The following is a 16,093-nucleotide window of genomic DNA, read 5'->3' as shown; positions in this document are numbered from 1 at the left end:
AGATCAGAGTAAATGCCAATTATAAAAAGTCTAAATTATGGCTGAAGAAAGAATAAGAAAAAAAAAATCAAGCTTTAGTAAATCATAATTGTCATAACAAGTCATGATTATGCTGAAGTCAAAATTATGACTTGAAGAATATATATGAAGAATATATAATTTCTCATAATCTCCACACAGGGAAAAAAATCATGCTTTGGTGAATCATAATTATGACAAAAAGTCGAAACAATGAGATTAAAAAGTCAATTATGAGATAAAGAGTTGAAATTATGACGTTAAAAGTCAAAATTACGAGATACTTACTCATAATTATGACATGAAAACCATAAGGAATAAAAATAATACTTTGGTAAAATATAATTTTCATAAAAGTCATAATTATGACATAAAAGTCCAAATTATGAGATAAACTGATCACCAATGAAGCCAATCTCCACACAAGAAAAAATATCATGCGTTGGTAAAATATAATTAATTATGACAAAAATTTGAAACTATGAGATTAAAAAGTCATGATTATGAGATAAAGAGTTGAAATTATGACATTAAAAGTCAAAATGATGAGATATACTTTGCTAAAATATAATTTTATAAAAGTCATAATTATGACATAAAAGTCCAAATTAAGAGATTAACTGATCACCAATGAAGCCAATATCCAAAAAGAAAAAATATATATCATGCTTCGACAAAAAGTCGAAAATATGAGATTAAAAAGTCATATTTATGAGATAAAGTGTTGAAATTATGACATTAAAAGTCATAATTATGAGATAAAGAGTTGAAATGATGACATTAAAAGTCATAATGATGAGATACTAACTTATATGAAAACCATAAGGAAATAAAATAATACTTTGGTAAAATATAATTTTATAAAAGTCATAATTATGACATAAAAGTCCAAATTATGAGATAAACTGATCACCAATGAAGCCAATCTCCACACAAGAAAAAATATATCATGCTTTGGTAAAATATAATTATGACAAACAGTCAAAACTATGAGATTAAATAGCCATAATTATGAGATATTTTTTAAATGATGAGATAAAAATACGTAATTATGACACGTTAAAATGATAATACATCAAGTCCTTATTCTGACATATAAAAATGATACAATTATTTTTTTTAATTAAGTAATTTTTTTATTAAGACAGTCTTAGACTATTAAAATTTTAGACTATTATCTCATAATTCTTTACTTTTTGTGTCAGAATTGTTTATCAAAGTTGTTTTTTTATGTGGTAGAAATAGGCACATTTTGAAATCTCTGACTTTCGATTGGTAGTATCATGGCAAAGTGCGAGACATTTATTGTAAAGTGTATTGTAACTTTGTGAAAAAACTATCTGCATAAGCTGTTTTTATTGGTGTCACCTAGACACTAGAGTTGAGTAATATTTTTAGGTTGAATGGTAAAACACTTTTATAGTCTATAATATTTTCAGTGACTCTTAATATGTGTGACATTCATCAATGTGAAGAAGAGTGTGTGGTTTTCAAATGTTCTCTGTTGTTCAGAGAGATGATGTGCTCAGATCTCTGTGACCTCTTGAGTTGTTTGTTCGGCTTTGGTCTCTCAAATGGACAATTTCCTCCCGTTCCCTTGTGCTTGCTTATTAACGGGCTGATGTCCATCTAACTTCCTGTGATATAACGCAGACACAGCTCTATCCCACTTCCGGCAAAACATCTCTCCAACACACACACAATCCTACATCATCATCATCACTGCAAGGAAGTGACTTGGAAAAAATGAGCAAATAATTTCCCTGACTAGAATATTTTGCCCGTATGAACAGAAAATAATTCTTCAAAAGAATTTTCAATATTTTGGACAAATAAAATAACACATTTTTGACCATTAATATTGTTGCACTGTAAAATTTAAATTTCACTTATTGACATGTCAGTGTCAGTGTTTTGTCTCAAGATGTTTTTTTTTCTTTCTCTATGGCATGTTTATAAAAGCTACTTAAATGTCCTTATTGAACTAATTCCTATGGTTTAGTTTAAGCCCTGTCTGTGAAACCAGGCCTTTATGTTTTAATTATGGCTTATCTCATAATTATGACTTTTTTATGCATACAGTTGTGGTCAGAATTATTGGCAGCCCTGGTAAATACGATCAAAGATGGCTGTAAAAATAAATCTGCATTGTTTATCCTTTTAATCTTTCATTCCAAAAAATCTCACAAATCTAACCTTTCATTGAAATAAAAGAATTGAAAGTGAGGGGACAAATCATATTGTGAAATGAATGTTTTTCTTCAAAACTTGTTGGCCACAATTATTGGCACCCATTTATTTTTATCTCTGAAGTATATTCCCATTAATATTTGCATTTTTTAGCACACCAGGGTGACAGGAACATGAAACTGTCCAGCTATGACTTCACAGGAGTGAACGAATGAATGAATGAACAAGTCAATTCGTTCGAACCAAATGACTCGAAAAAAGATTCATTCATTTTGATGAACGAGTTTAAACAGGAGAGTCACGAACGCGCATCACAGAACAGAACAAGGCGAGCATTTGAGCTTATAAAACTTAAACTTTGTTATTTATTTATTAAATGAGCCATCGTTTCGCTTGATAAGACCCTTATTCATCGTCTGGAATCGTTTAAAGCCCTTTGAACAGTTTGCAGTTTGCACTGAAACTCTCATTTGGACCACTGAAGTCCATTATATGGAGAAAAATGCTGGAATGTTTACATCAAAAAACATAATTTCTTTTCTTTTCGTTTTTTGAAAAGTGAACTACTCTTTTAAAATCTATTTTTATCAATTATTTTGTTTTTCTTTGTAGAAATGGGGTCAATCTTTTTTGTGTGTAAAATTCCCCTATTTACTATATTGTGAAAAAATTAGAGCAATGAATACCGCAATGAAAAATAATATTTTCAAACACCTTTATTACAAGGTGAAGTGGCACAACAGTAAACACAAGCACACATGTGCAAATATGAATTCTTTCATGCTATTTAAAAGTGCTCTTCAAAGTTGTGAAAAAATTCTGTACTATTAAAACCAGTGCTCCGAAGGCACAAGCCCACACACACAACCGTCAACTACCAGCTGCAAAATATTGCACTTCAGGATCTACCTTGGAATGTCAATTCAAATAAACAAACATAGACAATTGCAAAGAATTGAAAACATACTGTACCAAATTCTGTATTAAATATTGTAGGTAATATTTCAAATATATATTTCACAAATCCTGAGAAGTTTAATCATAAGGTTTGAGTGGTATAATCATATATCAACTGTGACATTAGTCGCATAATAACTTTCCCAACCTCAAGTAATATAACTTATCAATGCAAATCTGATTCCACATCTAAGCACACTTGGTCCCTAAACAATAACAGGTAGTTCTGCTATTTACTAAATGCAGTGTGAAAGACTCGTAGAGGGAATAAGGTCATTCTGGGGCAGGAGTCTTCGACCCTACATTCAGTCCAAAAAACTTCTTCTTGCCTGGAATGGCGGACTTCTCCGCAGACGTGTCTCCGCTGTCACTGTAGCGGCTGCTGAAGAAGTTTATGACATTGACCAATACGAATGAAGCGAAGAACAGAGTGAGGACAATCCAAAGCACCCGGTTCCGTCGGAAGAATTTGGGGCATATCCGGTCAATGAGCTCTAATGCCTCCTCAAACCTGCTGAAATAAAGCACAAAAGCAACATGACTAGAGATTTATTGAAAATCACGTGACAGCCAGACACTTTGAAGTCAGGGTTACCTATTAGACTTCCTGTCTTTATCCGCATTTCCTCTAGATTCCTCTTCAGACTCCTGGTTCTCTTCTGCTTTCTCTTCCTCCTCGTTCAGCTCCTGGAGTTCTTTAGATCTCTTCAGTCCTTCTTGGTATCTACAGTGAAGACATTTATAATACAGTAGACAAATTCATGTACAGTTGAAACTTATTTTGATTTGTAAAGCAGCTTGAAAATGTTTAGCAAAGCTTAAAACAATGCATTATTTACGCAGTATGCTGTGCTATTTAGCGTTTATTGAAATCAAAATATGATGCTTTTGTGGACTATGTAGACCTTATTGTAAAGTGTTACTGAGACTTCTTTTTTTTTTAAATTACAAAATCTGACCAACCCCAAACTTTAGAACGCTAGTGTACAGTATATTTGCCTCATCAAGCTCAATAGTTCATATGGAAAAAAACAAAAACTTTTTTATATCATATTTGTATTTACATATGTAACTGAATTGATGTCACAATAGCCTTAGATGCTGACATGACATTTGGCATTTAATAAAACTAACTAACTAACTAACTAACTAACCATCCACCAACCAACCAACCATGCATCCACCCACCATCCATCCACCAACCAACCAACTAACAAACCAACCAACCAACCAACCATCCGTCCATTCATCCACCCACCAACCAAACACCCACCGACCCATCCATCCATCCATCCATCCATCCATCCACCAACCAACAAACCAACCAAACAACCATCCATCCATCCATCCATCCACCAACCAACCAACCAACCATCCATCCATCCATCCATCCACCAACAAACCAACCAAACAACCAACCATCCATCCATCCATCCATCAACCAACCACCCATCCACCCACCAACCAAACACCCACCCACCCATCCATCCATCCATCCATCCATCCATCCACCAACCAACAAACCAACCAAACAACCATCCATCCATCCAACCATCCACCCACCATCCATCCATCCATCCATCAACCAACCAACCATCCATCCATCCATCCATCCACCAACCAACAAACCAACCAAACATCCATCCATCCATCCATCCATCCATCCATCCATCCACCAACCAACCAACCAACCACCCACCCATCCATCCATCCACCAACCAACAAACCAACCAACCAACCAACCAACCAAACAACCAATCAATCATCCATCCATCCATCCACTCACCATCCATCCAACCATCCACCCACCATCCATCCATCCATCCATCCACCAACCAACAAACCAACCAAACAACCATCCATCCATCCAACCATCCACCCACCATCCATCCATCCATCCATCCATCCATCCATCCATCCATCCACCAACCAACCAACCAACCAACCAACCATCCATCCATCCATCCATCCACCAACAAACCAACCAAACAACCAACCATCCATCCATCCATCCATCAACCAACCACCGATCCACCCATCCACCCACCAACCAAACACCCACCCACCCATCCATCCATCCATCCATCCATCCACCAACCAACAAACCAACCAAACAACCATCCATCCATCCAACCATCCACCCACCATCCATCCATCCATCCATCAACCAACCAACCAACCATCCATCCATCCATCCATCCATCCATCCATCCATCCATCCATCCATCCATCCATCCACCAACCAACAAACCAACCAACCAACCAACCAAACAACCAATCAATCATCCATCCATCCATCCATCCACTCACCATCCATCCAACCATCCATCCATCCATCCATCCACCAACCAACAAACCAACCAAACAACCATCCATCCATCCAACCATCCACCCACCATCCATCCATCCATCAACCAACCAACCATCCATCCATCCATCCATCCATCCACCAACCAACAAACCAACCAAACAACCATCCATCCATCCAACCATCCACCCACCATCCATCCACCAACCAACAAACCAACCAAACATCCATCCATCCATCCATCCACCCACCAACCAACAAACCAACCAACCAACCAACCAACCAAACAACCAATCAATCATCCATCCATCCATCCATCCATCCATCCACTCACCATCCATCCAACCATCCATCCATCCATCATCCATCCAACCAACCACCCATCCACCCATCCATCCATCCATCCATCCACCATCCAACCAACCAACCATCCAACCAACCAACCAACCATCCATCCATCCATGACTGTTTATCCAACCAACCTGTTGACTGTTTATAATGTGATGCGGTGCAATATTTGCTTGCTGTCCAATAAAGCTGACCTTTTTTTGCATCTTCAAATCAAACAAATTTTAAGTAGCCTACAGTTTATGAATTGATTGAATTCCAAACACATTTATGACTAGGGATATGCTTTAAAAATCACCCTTTTAAGGTAAAACATATTTGTTGACCACTAACCTCATGAGATTCTAATTCTAAAACTGCTTGCCGAACTCACATTTAAATAACATATTTCAATTCAGCAACGAAATCTGACACAAACTGTCCCATAAAGGTGGTTTCGGTTGCACTTTATTTTACAGTGTACTTACCTTAAAAAGTTCTGGTTGATGTAAAGTAAATAAATGGGTTAAGGTTTGGTTTAGGGGTAGGTTAAGGGTTAATACCTAGTTAATTACAGGACTGTAAAATAAAGTGCTTCCATTGTTTCTTATGCTAAAATAGCATTAAAAACCCCCCATTTATTTTCAGGCTAGACCAGTCAATGCGCATGTGCAGTCCTAAGCACAGGTCTCAGGTTTCTATAAAGTGACGCAATGACTTTATCAATCAGTGATGGGCTCTTTAACTTAGAAGGGGGGACTTATTTTGTTGCAGTTTCTCCTATTCATAAATAATAGGTCTGAACAGTCTTTCTACATCTATAGTCTTTTCTAATACTCTAATGAGAGGTAGTTGACATGTAGTTGCAAAGTTACTTATAGGTCGCAGAATGTCTAAATTTGACCATTGAAATAAAGCGTAACCCACATATTTGTCGACAACTAAGCAATATTGATGAGGAAGCATCCTACTATGGTGGTCCCCAATTTTACCCTTTTTAAGTGATAAAAATGGCACTGTTTCCAGAAAATGTTTTACAATTATGACACCAAGTGTGTTACCCTTTGTTAAACGCTTCTTCTTCAATCTTGGCTTTGATCTCTTCTGTAATCTTCTCTGGACTGCAGACAACTTTGGTTGGCGTTGCTTCACTTTCCTGCTCCGTCAGAGGGTTTCCACTGCTTTGTTTCACATAGGAAAGGAGAGATGGGGATCGAGCAATAAAAAAATATTGCCATTACGCAGATGTGTGTGAACAACACAACTGGCTCTCTCAGTTCATAACCACAGGTAATAACAAAAATAACCTCTGCCCTAAAGGAGATTCTTAAACGCCACATGGCACACACACCACTGCAGCTCCGACAAAGGTGTGACATGAAATGTTTAAACGTCCTTTGGGAGGTCTTTAAACATCACTCGGTTTAGAGAAGCACGCATCTTACCAGATTGTTATTGTCTTCCTGTCTTTGAGTTAAAACCCGGCATTTGGATATGACGGTACGGTGACAAGCTCTTTGCCTTTTCTTACTAAAACAAAATGTTCGGACACTGATGACTGCTCTTTGTCAAACGTTCCTGTCCAAATGTTTAGATTTAATCACAAGATAGGATGTAAAACTGACTGCAGATGGGACTTCTTGTGTGCTATTTTAAGCACGTAGAAAAAAAAAAAACGTGAAGGTTGGCTTGGTTGGGTTATAATCTTTCATTTGCCATGCAAATAAAGGATCTTTATTGGCATCTGTGGTTCCTTGGAACCACTCTTAAAAATTAAGGTTCCTAAAAGAGGGTTTTCAAAGCAATGCCATTGAACCGGCAAATGTGGTTCTCCACATAAGCTTCGGAGGTGAACCGTTTGGCGAGTTTCACCATTTGCTGCGCTGGATGACGGCCGCTGTCTTCCAGCGGTACTTCCGCCTGTCCCGCGCCCAGTTTGATGACCTGTTGTCCCGCATCGGAGCGAGGATCACCCCTGCCCTCATCCATCTAATCTAGCTGTCATTTATTTTTGTTTTGATGATAAATAGAGCCCGCCTTCAAAAGTTATTAACCTGTCCTGTGATTTTTTTCTCTCTCTCACGTCCAGACACGAATTTATGCACATATGTTGATTGTCTTTACAACATAATACTATTTCATATAATCTAGCTATGGAATGAATAACATTCAATACAAAATGAACATGTCTCGTATATAGAAATAATGATTTAAGTGATAAAACATTTGCTTTGTTGTGCATAATCCCACTAGTCACATTAACAAAATAATTTATTGAAGCATCCAGACACTTCACCACGTGAGCAAGCAGCTAGGCTCCTGATTGGTTAACGCGGCGCGAATTCACGCCAAAGTTCCGATTTTTCAACTCGGGCGGCAGACGCGAAATTCGCATCAAACGCGTGAATGCACAAATGGCGCATTTGCGCGTGACGCGCTTAACGCGCCAGACGCTCAATTTGCGCCATTCGCGCGAACTTTAACTTGAACTTGAGCTCATTCGCGCCGCAGGAATTTTTCACGTGCGTAAAGCGTCTTTGCATTGACTTAACATTGAAATCATTCGCGCCTGACGCCCTATTCGCATCCGGTGTGAACGTAGCATTAGGAACCTTTATTTTTAAGGGTGTAGTTGAATAAGCTTCTTAAGATGGGCAACATGTAATCATGCAACATTTTCCTGACGCGAAGGCTCAAATCGACCCATTGTTTAAAGGAAACTGAGGTTACCTTGGTTGTCTAGGAATACAATACAGTTCCAAAGCATAACTTGATGAATGCGTGATCATCTACACGGTTTATGGGGAACGAGACAGCAAAGTCGTGACTTACGGTTTGTCAGGAACATCTTGTTGTGTAGGGTCTGACGAACTGCCATTCTTTGCCTCACACTTTAAACAAAAGGAGAACACAATCAAGTAAGAAACCCTGAAGGTCTCATTTTGATGAATGGCTTTGGCCTCGATAATATGCAAGGAAGTTAAAGATAAAGCATCATTAATTACACGTGTCTGCTGACGAGGCAGTGTGCTTGAGATAGGACTCACCACTACAGGAAGGGCACCGGGTGCATTGTTAAGACCAGCGATGGCCGGCGTCTGCCCCGGGATGTTCAGCAGATTGAACTTGGGAACTACAGCTACACTGACTCTCCGTCTGGGCAAAGCCTTAGAGAGACAAAGACACACTCTCTTAAACTAAATACATCGAGTGCTCTCTCTCTATGATTTATTTTATTGTCATTCCACAGTACGAAATTACGTGCAAAGTTCACAGCTTAAAAATATAGCACAGAAACACTGTAGAAAACGAGATATTAGCTACATATATATATATATATATATATATATATATATATATATATATATATATATATGAAGAGTTCAGATGCAAAAGCCTCTAAATGCCATTTGAAATTTTCTTCTTTAATGATGATTTTTATCAAACTTGTATATTTAAGTTCAGTAATTTCACTTAAATAACAATTAATAGGTAATTATCATTGCCATTTAAGTGAAATTACTGAACTTAAATATACAAGCTTGATAAAAATGATCATTAAAGAAGAAAATTTCAAATGGCATTTAGAGGCTTTTGCATCTGAACTCTTCATATATAAAATATAGGTATGCAGAGCATGTAGAGTGATAAATATAAATATACAACTATATACATACATTTGGGAGTATAAATATATTCTTATTTACAGTAAAATAGTGCAGTTGAGAATAAGATCCAGTCAGAACAGATAATACATGTAGTATTCACTTTGATTAGTGGGTTTTTGAGTTCATTATTGATGTGATTCAAAATAAAGGATTTTTATTGGTTGTTTGTTGCACCTTTGGTTCAGCAATCATATTTTTAGAGGTTTAAAAAGTGTGTAACATTACAGGTTCTGCAGATCAGTGTACTTATTCACAGAAGAAAAGTAAAGCCCAGGTTTTCTATGAAACATAATTTAAAGATCCCATGAAATCAAAATGAAAGTCTTGTTGCTTTCAGGCTTCAAATTGATCTGTATGCTAGTGTACTCCTAAAGTTAACAAAATAACTTTCAGTACATATACACTACCGTTCAACAGTTTGGGTTAGCACGATTTTTTGTTTTAATGAATGAAATTAATAATTTTATTGAGCAAGGATGCATTAAATTAGTCCACAGTGACATTGTAGACACATTTATAATTTTAGGAAAGATTTCAATTTTAAATACTGTAAAAGCTTATTATTATTAATAATAGGAAATGTTTGAGCAGCAAATTATCATATTCGGATGATTTCTGAAGGATCATGTGACACTGAACATTGGAGTGATGATGCTGACAAATACACAGATCATCAGTGTGTATGTGAATATTACATATTTAATTGTATCCTTATTTCATAATATCAGTCTTTTTACTGTAATATAGATCCATACATGCAGCCTTGTTTAGTCATCTATTTAAAAAAACATTAAAAAAAGTCTTTTGAACGGCAGTGCACTTATTTAAAATATAATGTGAATTCTCCTACATGACTTACAGTCTCACCATTTGTGTAAAAAGTCATCTTGTACTTTGCCGCATATCCAAACGTATATCCAATAAAATGTCCTTTAGAATGAAAATGTTGCCTTAATCTCACTAGCAAGCAAATCTAAAAACTATTTTAGATTTTTTTTACTTGGAAGAAACTTTTCCATCATCAAGGCATCAGGCTTTTTGAATTCTTTAGGAACAGACTTCTGCCTACCTTTCCCATTTGCAGAGACATGGATCTTGATGTACGTGGAACACCATCATCTGTACGAATTACGAAATGCATAAGTGAAATATGAAACACGAACGGGCGTGTTTGGGGGCAAAACAACTGTGGCTTTGAAGCCCTGGATGATTTCCATTTACCTCCAGTGTCTATTGAGCCCCCATAGCAGCGGTTGGAGTTTTGGTTGGCGAGCTTCTTGAACTCCATCAGCTCAGCGTGGTCCTTCTCATACGTCCTCTTCAGATTCTCCACGTACTGCATCATAACCTCAGTGGCCTTGTTCAATCTCTTCTCCTGCCATGACCAAAGCAAAGGCATGTTATCATATGCACAACCCACTGTGTACAGAGCATATCCAGAACTCTGGGATTTGTCGAAAAATAAAAAAGGTAACTGTGACTTTAACTCAGAATTCAGACTTAAAGCTACACTGTGTGATTTTTACCCCCAACTAGTGGTGAAAAGGTAAATTACCATCCAGTGAATCTCAATTCCGATTTCGTTTTAACTCCTACGGTGGCCAATGTAGTCCAAGATTAACATGGCTTCCAGTTCGACCTCGTCCATGAGTGTTAACTCAAACGTAAACGCGAAAGGCGAAGCTTGAATTAACGGGTATGTCCCTCTTTGGCTAATGGAGGGGCAACATGGCGACCGACATTAGAATCCCTTACCCGTATGTATTTTCAATGGCATATTATACACTCACGAGAATACTTTATTACTTGAACGAAGTAAATATACATTAATGAGCACATATATTTTTGAAAGAACAAAGTGTTTTTAGCTAAGAATAAATTAAAAGAGTTACACAGTGTAGCTTTAAAGACAAACTCGCAATTGTGAGAAAAAAGTCAGAATTGCGAGATATAACCTTGCAATTGTAATAAAAAACAAATCTGAATAATGAGGTAAAATGCTACAATTAGCCATTTTATTTTTATTCAAGCTTCCATTCAAGTAAAATGATTATCTCCCAAAAAAAGGATATAGTATTTGCTAGGTGTCAAATGTTGTTGCTGGATCAACAAGGATGTTAATTCAAATTCACGTTTTCAATGACGTGGAGCAAATGATCAAATATTTAATCCGTGTCACACACTCATTTTCTACTATGCAAATCTACTATGCAAAAGTAGACTTCGAATGCGTTTTTGTTAAAATAAATGTGATGAGTTTTGAGGGTGTTAAAAAGATATTAACAAACATATTTGTCACTATTAAAGGGATAGTTCACTTTGAAATTAATTTTTAGTAAGTTTTAGCTTACCTCAAGGGCATCCAAGATGTAGGTGTCTTTGTTTCCACAGCATTTTCAATTTTGATATTTTTAGGTCAAACCGTTCTTGTCTGTCAGTCATATAATGGAGGTCTATGGTCACCACCTCAAAGAGCATGCACAGAGAAGTCCAAATTAAACATGATTTAATGACTCGTAAATGTAAGTACACACTGATGGCCTAAGACACGAAACGAGCGGTTTGTGTGAGAAAACGAACAGTATTTATATCGGTTTTACCTCTTGTAATCACAGTCACGTCCAAGTTCAGAAGATTTTAGAAGTGTTACCCTTCACTGTGAAGATCTAAAAATATTTAGATATACAGGAAATTGCAATGGAAGACGATTTCGATAAATCAACAGATAAATAAATCACTTTCGACACTTTCCGGCGCTTGCGCAGACCGAAGCGCCCGCGGCCTCAGATCACTTGGACATGGTTGTGGTTACAAGAGGAAAAAACGATATAAATACTGTTTGTTTTCTCACACAAACTGCTCGTTTCGTGTCTTAGGCCATCAATGTGTGCTTACATTTACGAGTCATTAAATCATGTTTAATTTAGACTTCTCTGTGCATGCTCTTTGAGGTGGTGACCATAGACCTCCATTATATGACTGACAGACAAGAACGGTTTGACCTAAAAATATCAAAATGGAAAATACTGTAGAAACAAAGACACCTACATCTTGGATGCCCTTGAGGTAAGATAAAACCTATCAAAAAATTCATTTCAAAGTGAACTATCCCTTTAAGTTATGCGATGTAAGAGCAAGGAATGGTGAGTTGAGGTAATGATACTGTACGTGTAGTAAACCCCTACAGTGCCTAATAGTGTCACCACTGGCAACACACATGCCGCTGAGTCCTTCTCTGTTAACTTGGTTTACTTTAGCTTGCACATTAACCTAAGGGCAAGCATGACACTTGGCTAAATCTATCACAAACATCTCTTATCTGCCAGAAAATAAACATTCCCATCAAGTGCCTCCACAGAGACAAAGGATAGTTTTCTCATGAAAACATGAAGAGCACTTAAAATGCGGGGCCGCGAGAAACCCTGAAGGAAACATTTCTCTAAAATCTCTTTTTGCAAAACAAGGTCCACTGTCAATAGTGTAGTGATGCATGAAGCACAGCTCACACAGAAGTCCCTTTCAAACCAAGCAGCTTTCTGTTGGTCAATGCAGTGAACTTGAACAAGACTGTAATCTGTCTGGGGAACTTGTTTGCCCTCACGTGAAACTCCCAGTCATGCGGATCCCTGGAATGACAGGATTTTATCCACAAAATTATGGTAAGCCTTGTTAATGTGACCACACCTTCACATAAATATTCTGGATCACGTAGATTCATATTGAAATAACTGGATTTCACCCAAACAAATGTTGTAGAGCAATGGTAAAGGTGCCAGTCACATTTGCCAATGTTTGGCAAATGTTTGAGGGCAAAATCCAGTCATTTCAACAGGAATCTGCACATTCCCCGTTCCCCACGCAGATTTCACTCGTGTTCATGTTGATCAGTGCAGCTGCTTGGATTGAAAGTAGAGCCCGACCGATAAAGGATTTTGAAGGCCGATACCGATACAAATATTTGTTGGTTTTAAAATCCGATATTCCGATATATCGTCCGATATTTTTTTACATTTTTTTTATTTCAGAAACGTGCAACAAAACATTAACAGATTTCCCTAACATTAGTTATTTGTAGTTATTTATGAGTTAAGTAAAATAATATGATAATGCATTTTAAAAAAGAAACTTCTTTCTTTTATTGTCACAACAGAACAGAGGAACATCAAAATATATTAAAGTTCTGATAAATAAAATAATAATAAGTCCTTACAACCTGGATCAGCAGGTTGCAGGATGTGTGGTGCGTTATACACGAGTGTTGCCAACAGGGAAGGTGTAGAGTGCCCTCTGGTGGACGAACTATACAACTCCAACACTCAAGACATGGTTGAAGCGTGTTTCGTCCGTTTTTATTTTATTTTTGAAATATTCATTTATCGGCCATTATAACTGCTGATACCGATAGTTTGGAAAATGTCTAATATCGGCCGATAATATCGGCCTCCCGATAAATCTGTCTGGCTCTAATTGAAAGTGACCACTATGTGAGCAGAACTTCATATATCTATATGCTATTGACAATGGACCAGTTTTTGCATGTAAAATTGGTAACACTTTATTTCAATAGTCCACCCTAGACATTCTACAATCTATAAGTAACTTTGCAGCCACGTCAACTACTCGACTGTCTGCTTAAAGGAGTGGTTCACTTTTAAAAAACCTTTGCTGATAATTTACTCTCCCCCATGTCATCCAAGATGTCCATGTCTTTCTTTCTTCAGTCGAAAAGAAATTAAGGTTTTTGATGAAAACATTCCAGGATTTTTCTCCATATAATGGACTTCAATGGGAACCAAACGGTTCAAGATCCAAAAGACAATTTCAGTGCAAACTGCAAACTGTTCAAAGGGTTTTAAACGATTCCAGACGATGAATAAGGGTCTTATCAAGCAAAACGATCGCTCATTTAATAAATAAATAACAAAGTTTACGTTTTATAAGTTCAAATGGTCGCCTGTGATGCGCGTTCGTGACTCTCCTGTTCAAACTCGTTCATCAAAATGAACGAATCTTTTTCCGAGTCAATTCGTTCATTTCGTTCGTTGAATGAACCAAATGACACAAAATAGATTTGTTCATTTTGATAAACGAGTTTGAACAGGAGAGTCACAAACGTGCGTCACAGAACAGAGCAAGGCGAGCATTTGTGCTTATAAATCTTAAACTTTTTTATTTTTTTTAATGAGCGATCGTTTCGCTAGATAAGATCCTTATTCACCGTCTGGAATCGTTTAAAGCCCTTTGAACAGTTTGCACTGAAACTGTCTTTTGGACCTTGAAGCGTTTGGTTCCCATTGAAGTCCATTATGGAGAAAAATGCTGAAATGTTTTCATTAAAAACCTTAATTTCTTTTCAACTGAAGAAAGAAAGACATGGACATCTTGGATGACATGGGGGTGAGTAAATTATCAGCAAAAGAGTGAACTACTCCTTTAATATATGCAAACACTTTATTTTGATGCTCCTCAACAAACATTCAACCGACTATAAGACTATAAGTTAACTTATTCTACTAACCCAAACCCTAACACCCAACCATAATCTAACAGTTTACTAATGAGAGTTAGTTGACATGTAGTTACAAAGTTACTTATAGTTATCGAAATAAGTATGGACTATCGAAATAAAGTGGAACCGCAAAATTTAGCTAATATGACCACAATTTCAGGGTAAAAAAGCTCCCCACTCAGATTCCACATCGGGTTCAGTTGGTCACGTGAATTCGCCGCTTTGACCAACAAAAAGTCACTTTCTTGGCCTGAAATTGACTTCTGAGTGAGCTGAGTTTCTAAAATTTGTGGTGACCGCAGCTTTAGAAGTCCACATGAAGTTGTGGCGCTGGATTGATGAGCATCTCACCTGCCGCACGGCTCCCACCATTTCAGCCCTGCTGGAGAGGCGGTTCGTCAGGCGATGTAATATGGCGATCGTTTCTAAGAGTTGCTGGTAAAACTCACGCTGCTCTACATTCTGCCACACTGACACAGTTCTCTGGAATGGCATGCAGACACACACAAAAATCAAGCTATTTTCTAGTTTATTCCCAGCATGTGTGTTTATGTGGGTTGTCTGACCTTGAGACTGCCTTTAAACTCTTCCAGTTCCTTCTCTGCGTTTTCCTCAGTCAGGTTGCGCTCCCTTTCCGCCTGTTTCAGCCGCAAATCCAGCGTGTAATTGTCGTTGCGGAATGCCAGGGACAGCTGCACAAATGCGTTCTGATGGAAGACACGGCCATTAAAACACAACATGCGTCTATTTGCTGTGAAAGTATTTGTCACAACTGATATCACATGTTTCAATATGCCTCTGGCAGAAATCATAGAGAAAAGTAGTTCATTTACATGCGTGTCATTCTCAGGAAGTGCTATGTATCATATACAGTATTTGACAGGATATTGACTTTAGTCACATTAATGAATTCATTTGACTGTTCAGTTTGTAAAAAAAAAATACATTGAAAATTTTATTTAAAAACCACGTTTCCACTGTCTGTAGATTTTATTTAAATGTTAATATATATATATATATATACATATTAACATTTAAATAAAATCTACAGATAGTGGAAACGTGGTTTTTAAATAAAATTTTCAATGTATTTTTTTTTTTACAAACTGAACAGTT

General features: G+C 37.1%; 1 protein-coding gene across 3 annotated transcripts in view; it reads right to left on the bottom strand.

The window, feature by feature from the left end:
- Positions 1 to 2,909: 2,909 nt before the first annotated feature.
- irag1 (inositol 1,4,5-triphosphate receptor associated 1) overlaps positions 2,910 to 16,093 on the bottom strand; it is a 57,745-nt gene continuing 44,561 nt past the window's right edge. The window contains exons 22-30 of one of the 3 annotated variants that reach the window (XM_039690877.2): positions 15,544 to 15,684; positions 15,329 to 15,460; positions 10,690 to 10,843; positions 10,538 to 10,587; positions 8,848 to 8,967; positions 8,633 to 8,691; positions 6,862 to 6,981; positions 3,761 to 3,889; positions 2,910 to 3,679 (exon numbers count right to left, since the gene is read on the bottom strand). In XM_039690877.2, coding sequence (XP_039546811.2) covers positions 3,439 to 3,679; positions 3,761 to 3,889; positions 6,862 to 6,981; positions 8,633 to 8,691; positions 8,848 to 8,967; positions 10,538 to 10,587; positions 10,690 to 10,843; positions 15,329 to 15,460; positions 15,544 to 15,684 — 1,146 coding nt within the window. In that variant the 3' untranslated portion in view covers positions 2,910 to 3,438. The remainder of the gene's footprint in view (positions 3,680 to 3,760; positions 3,890 to 6,861; positions 6,982 to 8,632; positions 8,692 to 8,847; positions 8,968 to 10,537; positions 10,588 to 10,689; positions 10,844 to 15,328; positions 15,461 to 15,543; positions 15,685 to 16,093) is intronic. The other 2 variants (XM_089119041.1, XM_089119037.1) reach the window with 2 other exon arrangements.

This window comes from Pimephales promelas, chromosome 1 (assembly GCF_988280905.1).
Source record: "Pimephales promelas chromosome 1, fPimPro1.hap1.1, whole genome shotgun sequence".
Classification (NCBI taxonomy): domain Eukaryota; kingdom Metazoa; phylum Chordata; class Actinopteri; order Cypriniformes; family Leuciscidae; genus Pimephales; species Pimephales promelas.
The sequence above is the reverse complement of the archived record's forward strand: the minus strand, read 5'-3'. Positions and strand labels throughout refer to the sequence as shown.